The sequence below is a fragment of the Brugia malayi genome, assembly GCF_000002995.4.
Source record: "Brugia malayi strain FR3 genome assembly, contig: Bm_v4_Chr1_scaffold_001, whole genome shotgun sequence".
Taxonomy (NCBI): Eukaryota; Metazoa; Nematoda; class Chromadorea; order Rhabditida; family Onchocercidae; genus Brugia; species Brugia malayi.
This window is the reverse complement of record NW_025062475.1, coordinates 12,264,896-12,277,180: the sequence shown is the minus strand read 5'-3', so window position 1 is coordinate 12,277,180 and position 12,285 is coordinate 12,264,896. Positions and strand designations below refer to the sequence as shown.

At 22.9% G+C, this 12,285-nt stretch overlaps 3 protein-coding genes across 3 annotated transcripts; 2 read left to right on the top strand and 1 right to left on the bottom strand.

The window, feature by feature from the left end:
- Positions 1–278: 278 nt before the first annotated feature.
- Positions 279–1,745, top strand: Bm250 (Uncharacterized protein; the record flags this gene model as incomplete). Its single annotated transcript, XM_043077603.1, has 3 exons — positions 279–348; positions 1,302–1,392; positions 1,721–1,745. The coding sequence occupies 3 exons, from the start codon at positions 279–281 to the stop codon at positions 1,743–1,745; spliced, it is 186 nt and encodes a 61-aa protein (XP_042933537.1).
- Positions 1,746–3,421: 1,676 nt separating this feature from the next.
- Bm8877 (Uncharacterized protein) lies at positions 3,422–4,337 on the bottom strand (the record flags this gene model as incomplete). The annotated part of the gene is made up of 3 exons (XM_043077602.1): positions 3,422–3,456; positions 3,790–3,889; positions 4,260–4,337. The coding sequence occupies 3 exons, from the start codon at positions 4,335–4,337 to the stop codon at positions 3,422–3,424; spliced, it is 213 nt and encodes a 70-aa protein (XP_042933536.1).
- Positions 4,338–11,299: 6,962 nt separating this feature from the next.
- Positions 11,300–12,051, top strand: Bm14101 (Uncharacterized protein; the record flags this gene model as incomplete). Its single annotated transcript, XM_043077601.1, has 2 exons — positions 11,300–11,354; positions 11,945–12,051. Coding segments are annotated over 2 exons (162 nt in total), but the record flags the coding sequence as incomplete, so codon positions are not given.
- Positions 12,052–12,285: the final 234 nt, after the last annotated feature.

The following is a 12,285-nucleotide window of genomic DNA, read 5'->3' as shown; positions in this document are numbered from 1 at the left end:
TTCATAATTTTATTTCACATATATCAAAGTAAAAATAGTTTGCTTCAATTAAATTATTTAAATCGTATAGTAGTAAGAAATATTATTTGTTGCGATAATACACAATCATTCAAATGGATAACAGCTGAACAAATTATAAATTTTCTATTTTTGACATATACAATGTCATTTGTAAACAATTACATTGCATTATTGTTTTGCATAAAAGGACAGTTAGTTAGATACTTTTGAGCATTGTCAATTATTGGTGACAATTTATTAAATTCTAACTTATTACTATGACATTTCTTATTTTTGTACTTATTGCATCTTTGTTGACAACTTCTAATGCTATTAATAATCCAATGCGTAAGTTTTTGAATTTTTTTTTTTTTTTTTTGCAAAATTTATTTTAATTCTTTGCTAAAATTTTTGTAAAAAAAAAAAAAAAGAAAATTAAAGTTAAAAATTATTAGCAATAATTGTTACACTAAAATTATCTGAATCAATGCACAAATTTATTGTTAATCAATAAATAAGCAATAGATAAATGTATTATGAGTGATTAAAAAGTATTTGAGCATTACATAATCAATTCATACTTTTTGATCTATTATTCACATATGCATTCATAAAAATGTTTGAAAAATGAATTGAATGTTCAATTCATGATAGTTCCGGTTAAAATTCAACTTATTCCACCTGAAAATTAATAGCTATGGCTATACATCAGTTTAAACAATTATTGATGCATGGAAAAAGAAAATTCTTTAAACTTTTCATGACAAAATGCGGAAGTAATTTTATAAAAATTCCCATACTATTAGTAATATTAAAATAAAACGGAAGTTATTTGTTGCAGTGATATCATTGATTTATTAGATAAGATAAGGTAGTTTATTTTTAAAATTATGCAAATTTTTTTTTGTTTCAAATTAAAACTGATTAGACAAAAGAGGAAGAAAAGTGAGTAACAATTTTAATTTAATAAAAATAAATGAAAGCAATCTGTCTATAAATATATTTTGAATGTTTAGAAAGTGAAATGCTTTAAATAGAAGAATGTGAATTTAAATGGTTTTCTTTTAAAAGAAAAAAAAAAATGAAAAATTGCTAAAATACAAATAACTAATAAATATGAAATCATTATTTAAGCTTATGAATATGAATTAATTTAATTTTGTTTTTTCTATAATTAAAATTTAAAAAATGAAAAAAGTGTTTAGTTAATTATTTTAGTTTTTATTTTAGCTTGTATTTAATCATTTTTAATTAATTATTTTTTGTTTTTATTTTAGCTTATGTAAGTTTAATTATTTTAGCTTGTGTAAATGGTTATTGTCCAGAGAAATATGCATGCAATGCGACCATTAATACATGTATTCAAGATCTTACAGTTACACCTGCATTACTGTAAGATTTTAATAAATTGTAATCTTACGGTAAGCAAATGATCAAAAGTTAATTCATTTTTATGAATTTTATAAAATATTACTTGTCATCTTTAAGCGAAATTGAGAAATGTTCAAAATTTTATCTAATTTTCTGATTTTGATAAATTTAAAAATTCTCTCCACTTTTCTTTCTGTTATTTTTTTGTTTAAATGTATCAAAAAGAAAGATATTTTGTTATTTTTGCTGAAATATCTTAAAATTTGAAATTATTCCAGAAAGTTGTTATTAATTAAAATTCTTAGATCAAAATTCAGTTCATGAATTCATCGCTTTTTTTTTTTTTCAGTTACGAGAAACATGAGGACATTTAGCGCAAGCGAAGCGCAATCGTTTTACGCCAACCGCATATTTCATTAACGATTTTTCAGTAATACTTTGAAATTCTAAAATATCCATATTTTCACCTTTTAAAAATATACTTGTCAATATTTTTTTATGAGAAATAAAATTTGTTCAGAAATTAAACTGAATTCAGTTTACAAATAAACATTGTAAACTTCAAAAGAAAAAAAAAATCAACTTGAGAAGTGTTTATTTATTCATTTCCAATATAAACATACCATAATATTTTCTGTTTCTTCATAAATTCAAGTTTAATCAAATTTAATCATCAATTATTGCACATTTAGTTTATTACATATGAAATATCAAATTGAAACGATTAAACACTTTAAAAAAAAATTTTTTTTTTCAATTTTATCTTTCTATATAATTAAACAAAATTTTTAAATAATGTAATTTTGTTCTTATTTTTCTCTCAATTATTCATTTTATTCAATTAACAAACAATTTTCATAACCAATTATATTTCTTCACATAAAATTACATATGTTTTAGAGAAACATTTATAATTAAAGACATTACATTTAAATGGGAAAGGTAGCAGGTTGAACCTAAAATTAAGTACCATACGAATCGATGATGTCATATTGAAAAGATTTATTTGGTTTATTTTTTAACAACTAACAAAGCAAATATGCCAATTACAAAAAAAAAAAAACTTTTAGGCATTTCAAATTACACACTGAAATCGTGGGCAAAATTTGGGTAACGAATATTCCTCTCATTTCTGTCATGACTGGTAGTGTATTGGTAAAGAGCTCATTATTGAAGCACTGGATGAGTAAAGGTTCGGTGCCGTACTGATGATTGTTTGAACTCTCTCTGTGAACAAAGTGTAATGATTTGGTTTACTTACCTACATTATCTGAACGGTATACGACCACGCAACGTACGTGAGGAGTGCTTTACGCTACTCAAGTAAGGATGAGGCAGGGAATGTCCTCCTAATTTAACAGTGTTAAATGTCCCACCCGATGTTATCGATAATGCTGATAAAGGGGTAAATTGTTAAATTCAAAGTATCAATGGGAATTGAAACGATTTGCGCTAGTTTAATTCTCTGTCTCTCTCTCTCTCTCGAGAATGTCACCGATTTCGCGACATTATAGTTTCTTTCGTTCTTTGTTAAAACTCAGCACTGAAATTTACATATGTATTCATTGGTATTGCTAATAAATTTCATAGAATTACATAATTTTCCATTTTAATTCTTTCGAAATTAGAAACGAAAATTTTCAAAATTTCTTTGAAAATATTTCTGTTAGTTTGCAAAAAATTTTCATCGATTTATTTCGGTGAAGTTAATCCTTCTTTCTAAATTTTAAATTTAAAAGGGACAAAATTCTCAAACATATATAAATGGTACCAAAAATTGATAATGTCACTTTATTTCATTAAAAATTTTACAGTTTATTGTTAATGATTACAAAAAAAAAAAAAAAAGAAGAAACAAAGTAAAAAAGAAATGAATAACTCATAAAATGGATTAATATAAAATCACAATTAAATTTAAAATGGAATAATTTTGTATTAAATGATGAATTACCTAACAATTTCATTGAAAAAAAAAAAAAAATTATTGAAAAAAAGAAATAAAAAAGAGTATTACTATTACTACTAGAAATGATCGAACAAAAATGTTTTCTTATAGTTTCTTTCCAATCTCTTTGATCTTCTCACCTGAAATTTGATCAGCTAAACTGGAATATTCTATTTCTTATCAATCATTTTATCGTTCTAATATTAATCAATCAATCAATCACATTTAATCGCTATCATAAAATTTAAATTAAACTTTTATTGCCAGTCTATTTTTAAAATGTAATTAAATTAAAAGCAATGATCGAGTGAAATATTTACGATTATTGGTTATTAGTATATCGATTAAACATTTTAATTTTAATGGGTTTTTTTTCTTTCATTTTGAAAAGTTTCGTCTCTCTTTTGCTCCTTTCAAAAAATAAAAATCATAAATCATCAAAGTTTTAATTAAATTTAATTTAAAACATTTACCGCTTTCCTCAAGTAATTCGCCAGCTTTTTCAACCATTTCACCTGCTGCACTTTTTGCATTTTGAACACCTTCCTTGCATTTATCATCACCCTTTTTCACCTATAATAAATTTGTTGGAGAACTGAAAATATTAAAATTCAAAATTCTTAAAATTAAAATAAAATTTAGAATTTCGAACTTCTCGATGAAATCATTTTGCTACAGATGCAATACTAATACGTTATTGGAATTCTTTTTAACAATTTGTATATACAATTTGAGTATTAATTTATTATTCTTTCAGATGAAATATTGCAAAATTAAAATTTGCATTGATTGTACTGAAACAAATAACAATTTTATTGTTTTTTTGAATTTAATTTAAAAACAAATTTAGTCAGAATATAGGAAGAGTTTTTTTTTTTTTGAATAAAGATTTAAATTATCAAAATATTTATAAAAATTAAAATGAAAATTTATATTAACAAACTTGATGATATGCTTTGTCTGCTGTCTTCTTAATCGTATCTGCAGCATCCGATACAATATCTTTCGCTTTCTTAAACATTTTTCCGTTCTGGAAGAAAAAACAAAATTAATTTTTAATCTTATTTCAATTACTACAAATTTTAAACTGCTGAAAATTTCACATTCGAATAAAAAATTAAAAGAAAAAAAAAAATTGATTCATATTACAAGAAAGCTAATTATTTCCTATTCCTCAGTACTTAATTTGATATTAGGTTCATAACTACTTTCAGTATTTCACTGTTTTGTAATTCATTGAATGATTCCTTTTTGTAAGATTTTTTTTTTTTTTGTTTTTCTTCAAAACTAATTATTTCTCTGTTTATTCTCTCAAAAGTTCAAAAAAGAAAAATAAAAAAATAAAAAGAAAAAAGTAAATGCTGCAATATGATTTGATGTCGTAATGTGTTAATGATGCCAACAATAATTAATTGATGTGCTTGCCGGATGTTTTCTTTATTGAAATATTGTAAACAATGTATCTCTGTCAAACTTGTTTCCCGTCTTTTGCATACGAGTAAGTCACGTGACGTGTTAGAAAGTGATAAACAACCATTTAATGTGCCATTCATTCAGGATTGAATAATTGTGACATGTCAAAGAACTCATTATTATGAGTAATCAATTATGCATATAAATCATCTAAATCTGATATTTGTCTAATTTGATATTTTCAGGTGATAATGTAATCACTTTATTATTATTATTATTACTATTATTATTATTATTATTACTATTATTATTATTATTATTATTATTATTATTATTATTATTATTATTATTATTATTAATATTATTATTATTATTATTATTATTATTATTATTATTATTATTATTATTATTATTATTATTATTATTATTATTATTATTATTATTATTATTATTATTATTATTATTATTATTTATTATTATTATTATTATTATTATTATTATTTTATTATTATTATTATTATTATTATTAATCACTGTTCATTTAATTGAAACTTTCTAATCGATATTACTTTACTTTAATAATTGATAATTATTTGAAATACAAAAGGCAAATGTATAAATGATTTGTTGTGTTTTGCTGCAAAATTTGTATCGTAAAATTTTGCATTCTTTGAAAATTATTTTAGTATTACGAATTAGATTGTATGTGTGACAACTTGATAAAGTGATTCTAGGCTAAAGTAATCCTAGGCTAAAGTATTCCTAGGCTAGATTAATCATTATAAGCCATAAAAATCAGTGAAGTAATTTTAATTTTTGATCTGTGTCTAGAAGTGATCATCAACAAATCATTTTGGTCCAATTCCGGAATTCATTGGCTTCTAATCAATAAAAGATCAAAGGATTGCCTTATTCCGGAACCATCCTTGCGAGCATATATTTACGCTATGATTATTTTTATTTTTTTCCTTTTTTCCTTTTTTTTTGGGATCTTTTATATGCAATTTCCGAATCTTTTAGAGTTTTTATTCTTCTCAATTACTTTACCACCTGAAATTAACATTAATTATTTGCTGTTCTCACCTGTAATTAATTTGATATTGCAAAAATTTTGAATCAAATGTAAAAAAAAAATGAAATATTGTTAATAATAAAATTATTTTAAATAAAACAATTGCAGCAAACAATCAACAATTGATTTACGCAAATTATTTGAAATTCTTTTTAATATAAAACTAATAAATGTAAAAAAATTAATTTCACTCATTTTATTTTGTTTCTCATTCATTTAAATTAAATTTTTACACCAATTTTTTTTTTTTTTAAATTTTATCATAACTTTTGTTCATGTTATTTTAGAAATTTTCATCTGAAATTTCATTTATATAGCTTGAATTATAAATGAAATAAGTGTCATAATGAATGCTTTTAAAATGAATTTATAAAATTTCAATTTTTTTTTTAATCGTTTCATTTTTCTGTCTGATCATTCTGTTACATTCATTTATTTTATTTTACTATTTTATTGCTTTTCCTCAATTTCTTTTCTGATTTCAATTCTTCATGTACACATATAAATCAGTTCCAATTTTCAGTTTTATATTATCAGCAATTACTCATTTTTTCAGCCTAAAGTTTCTTTCAGTATTTCTTTTCCTGTTTATTATATATTTCAGAATTACTGTAAGCATAACAAACAAACGGAAAACGTGAAAAAACTGAACGACAAGTACTGCTGTTTTGTCACCTGAATGTGTCAGCTCAGTTTATTTAATTAATTATTCTGTCATTGTTAATTTCAACAGGACAAAAGATGACCTTTTAACCTTTTAATTTTACATTGAATAGAATAAATCTGCAGAAAAGAGCAAATAAATCACTGTGGACTATTGTGTATAAATCGCTCAAATAATTAATAATGCTGCAAATTCAGTTAAATTTTAAATTTATCAAAAATAAATAAAGTGGATCTGACTGATAGTATTTTGTTATCAGTTATATATCACTGAATAACTATCAGTAAGACCGATTATTAACAAATTGTTAATATATATTTTGTTGTCATTTGTGACAGTTTGTCAACTTTAAAATGTGTAAAAAAAAATATGTCATCGAATTATTATAATCAATAAAATTTTGTAATTTAAATTTAAAAAATAAATTGTGCAAAACTTTTGTATTTGTATCATTTTGTTTGTGTAAAGCTGTAATGGTACTATGTCGATGATATAATTATGAATAAAGTTAAATAATTAAAACTGAAAATGATAATGCTATAATTGATATTAATATTTCTAAAAGAATTATGCATAATTTAAATCTATAAAAGAATGTTAAATTTGTCATTCAAATAATTGAAATTTAAAAAAAAAAAAGAGATAATAGCAATCTTTTTGGGATGAATGAGTGAAATGAAAAAAAAAAAAAGTACGAACTCATTTACGTTTTTGAATTAAAATACAGCATCAAATTAATTATTTCAATTAATTGCCAAAGTATATTTGAAATGTTTAAAAAAAAAAAAAAATTTAATGATTTGAATTTTTTTCTTTTTAATAAAATGAATGGATTAGAAAAAAAGTTTTGTAGTCAAAAATGCTTTCTTCTTTTCTTAATAAAACTTAGCCAAGGCATATCAGACACAATTGAAAAATGTGACATATTTAGAAAAAGGAATTTTAAAATGTTTTTTAAAATGTAGCATAAATTATGCTAATAGTTTGGCCAAGAGAGACAGATATTCCGGTGATAAGGTGATAAGTGATAAGCTTAGGACTAATTGATTGAATTCGAGAGTTTCGAGAGTAGTCTGAAATGTAACATTTGTTGAAAGATTGCTGTCACAGTCAATGTCAACGCAAACAATTGGTGACAAAATTGGCAGATTTTCTCATTTAATTTTGTAGATTCTAACTAAAAGTATATTTGAATTTTAATTTGCATTAAAAAAACAATTAATGAAAGCGGTTAAATCAAAAGATTCTAATTCCAGAAATTGCGGTCTATTTTTAACTTCAAAAGGTGGTCCAATTATTAATTAAAAATTTACAAATACTTTAATTGTTAGTTTACAAAGTTAGAAATATAATAGAAGTAATGAAAGTATTGTAGCAAAGCATCATTTGCAAATCTTTCAAATATGTTTTCAATTTATAAAATTAATTTTCTTCTATAATTTATAGAATTTAAAAAATATTTTAGAGAGTTACAAATGATATTTAGTCAGTTTAGTAAATTAAATTTCCTTTTTCGTGGAGAGAAAAAGAAACAAATTAAATTAGTTTTAAGGATAATTTTTTTTGTTATCAAATTTAACTTTGATTAAAGAATAATTTAACTTTAATATACGCATGCAATTTGAACTTTATTTATGCCATTTTTCTTTTTTTATTTTTTCAGGTAAATTTTTTGTAAAGGTTGGATTAATATATTTGCCAAAATTGATTATAAAATAAAATTAATTACATTTAAATTATTTCTCATATAATTGCAATCTGGTTTTTAATAAAATTTTGAACACTAAAAGTATAATTTATCAATACTTTAGAGTAATATAGGTGTAAATCTAATCTCAAATTACTTAATGAATCACTTCGGTGAACAAAATTATCATTCAAAGATAATTTTAGCAATGATAAAATTAATGATTAAAAATAATGACATTAAGATTTTAACTTAAAATACAATTTTTCGAATCGATTTCTAATTAATAAATTTTAATTTTTATTCTTAAAATTTTTGCTGAAATTTCGGAATATGAAAATTTGTTATTGAAAAATTATTGTTTTTTTTCTTCATCACAAATTTGCTACCCAAATATAAATTATTTTAAATTGCATAAAGCTTTTTAATTTCTTCTATAAAACAATAATGCATATTTCTATAAAGGGTAAAAGAATGAGAGGGGCAGAGAGAGAGAGAGAGAGGGAGAGAGAAGGAAGCAAGAAAGAGATGAAACAAGTAAACAATTAATTATTTATTTAGGTTATTTCAACTTCCCTAAACTTTAAAAAAAAAAAAAAAATTTAAAAATCATTTCTACCAATTTTGTTTTTTGAAAATTTTTTAAAAAATAATTTTTCAATGATTTCCATTTGTATGAATTAACGATTTTGGATCGAAAAAGAAAAGAAATAAGCTATCTTATTGAATATTATTTATGAACAGAAATCGAAAAATTAAATTTTACTTCTTTCAATTGAATTTTATTTATATTTATATTAAAAATAATGAGAGATTTTGTGCAAAATTAAATTGAAAAAGTTATTATTGTGGTATTATTTGAGATATAAATGGCAATAAACAACAAAGTATAACTAATTAACTTTGCATAGTAATACCTAATTCGATATTTAAGTACTTATAATTCATTAATTAATTAGTACTTAAATATTTAAGTACTTATAGAATTAATTATTTAAATGCAACTCTTACTGTCACTACAATATTGGAATTTTATTATATTTTTGCAATTGTTAGAGAATTACAACATCTAAGTTATCATTCTTTTTTCTTTTTTTTTGATAACATTCATCTTTAATCTTTTGATCTTTTCTTTTTTAATGATAAAAATGATTACAAAAAAAGTTTTCTCATAGTGAAACTTCTTTTTTCATTATTATCAGCAAAATTTTATATATCAAAAAAAAAAAAAAAACTTATTAAAATTGATAAAATTATTAAAAAATCCATCCTTCGATGTCTTTTTTTTTTTTTTTTCAAATAGCTTAAAGCAGAATTAAATTATATTTCAGTTTATAGCATTGCATTTCTAAATTGAAATGAAATAGTTGGAACAACAAATGTGAATATTATTTCACTATGAAATTATTAGAATTTTAGATTTCAATTAAGAAATATTTGTTATTTTCCATGACAACGACTCATTCAAATGCTTTTTGGCTTAAGCAGACTTATGGCTAAGATGCTTATATCTAAATAAGCCTAAAGAAATGCTATCGAATTTCCTGTCCTAGCAGCAATTTATTAGTTAGTGAATTTTTTTTTTTTTTTTCTGTTTTGAAAAATGACGTATTGTTGTAAATATATTATTTCACTGTAAACAATTTGCATAACGTTTTCCTCAGCTCAATGATTTATTGATTTATTGATTTTCTAATGTATGTATTTTAAGATGAAAGAATAAATTTTTTTTTTGCTTTAAATATATCCAAATTTCATTTTATAATTTCATATCAAATATTTGAAAATTAAAAATTTAAAAAAAAAAAAAAAAAAAAAAACTAAAATGGACGAAGTTAATTCATTTTGTTTTTTGCATCCATTGCTATTATTTTTTATCAAAATGAAACTAAAATTATCGGAATAAAAAGAAAAAAATTATTGATTGATCAAAATTACATAATTCATTGTTTTTCCGTTGTAGGAATACCGAATTTTGATTTTAATTGAAATAAATTTAAATTTAGTTTTGAAAAAAGTAATCTAGGCTTCATGGAAATTTCAAAAATTTTAATTTCAACTATGTTCCAATTTTTTTTTCTTTTTTTTAAATTAGTAAATATAAATAGTTTGTAAATAATATATATATGTGAAATTTTTTTCTTCAATTCAAAAAGTAAGAAATTTATATGAATCAATAAATAAATTATTTCTGCTCTCGAAAATTTAAGCCATCAAATCTAATCAAATATTATCATTCTAACTGGAATAACTAGAGAGAGAAGGAGAGAGAGAGGGAAAGAGAAAAAAAGAAATGATGTAAGGTAAAAAAAGATGGAGTAAATGTAAAGTGCCAAAAAAAAAAAAGAAAAATTGAAATAATAAATTAATAAAAAATTAAAACTGATAAACAAAATTAAATTAAAGGTTTAAAATTGTTTTATAAATTATTTGTTATTTTCATCTTAAATTTTAGCTTTTATTTATTTAGCATTTATTAACATATTTAATGCATAATTAATTCTTTTTCTTTTTTTCTCCTTTTCATTCGTTTTAAAAGCAATTAAAATAATTGATGGCATCAGGAAGCAACGCTTACTGGTCAAATTAGCCAGTAAAAGAAACAGTTAGGAGCCCATTTCAATCTAGGCTCATAGAGGAATGATATCAATAGCTAAGGTATATATATATATTAGCCTAGCTAGGCTAATGAGTGTTCCCATAGTGGTTGCTATAGTCACCGGTAGAGAAATTGAGAAGCTTTATGGATCATATGCAAACTATCTTTGCGTCTATGAATATCGGATATGTATGCAAATGTAAGTGTTATTTATTTATTAGTAGTGCATAATTACGGAAAATATTCTAGTTACCGGTTAATATTTACCGGAGATATTTGCACCAGTTAATATCTACCGGAAATATTTGCACCAGTTAATATCTACCGGAGATATTTGCACCAGTTAATATCTACCAGAGATATTTGCACCAGTTAATATCTACCGGAGATATTTGCACCAGTTAATATCTACCGGAAATATTTGCACCAGTTAATATCTACCGGAGATATTTGCACCAGTTAATATCTACCGGAGATATTTGCACCAGTTAATATCTACCAGAGATATTTGCACCAGTTAATATCTACCGGAAATACTTGCACCAGTTAATATCTACCGGAAATACTTGCACCAGTTAATATCTACCGGAGATATTTGGATCGGTTAATTTAAATTAAACGATATATTTTACATTTTATTTATACATAATCTATTTGTTTGTGGATAGTTTTAAAAAAAACTTTTCAAAACTTTTCATTTTACTTATTTCTTTTTAATATTTTTTTGTTTCCATTTAGATTTTTATAAAAAACAGATTTGACAGACAGTCATTTAGAAAAAAAAAAAAAAAAGAAAAGTAAAGTAATAAAATTAAGCAATCAATACTTCTTAATGAAATTAAAAATGAAATCAATGTTTATTCATTGATTAGTTTATAGGTAACATTTTTGATAATAAAATTCAAATTCAAAACATTTTTTTTGCATTTCATAAAACTATTATAAAATTAGAGAAATTACTTTATTTCATTAATAAATTTTGCAATTATAAATTTGTGGAAGTGAATATTAAAATGTTTTAACAATAAACAAAGGTAGAATAAAGTTAAAAATGTTATTGCAAATGAGAGAGAGAGAGAGAGAGAGAGAGGGTGGGAGACTTTGTATAAAAGAATTTAGGTACATATATATGGATTTTTGAACAAATTCAATTTTACTTTTCTCATTATTACTATTATTTTATTTCATTTCAGGATGGCTAAAATTTACTAGCAGCAATTTTAGCAGTAAAACATTCAATGATTCTTCATTCAAACTTTCAATAAAAATTATTGGAAAATTGTATTCGCTTAGCTGCTAGCTATTAGCCAAATTCTTTATCATCGTCATTATCATCATCGTCACCAACATTGTCACCAATATTGTCACCAACATTGCTGTTATCGTTGTCATTCGTTCCGTCATCATGAAATGAAACAGGAATGATTAATGCATATTACAAAGCTTATAGCGAGCAATTCAAAAATAAGTTGAAAGTTGTTTGATAGCAACCAGTCGCTTTTGTCAACTAGCCCTAAAATTTGACATCAATAAA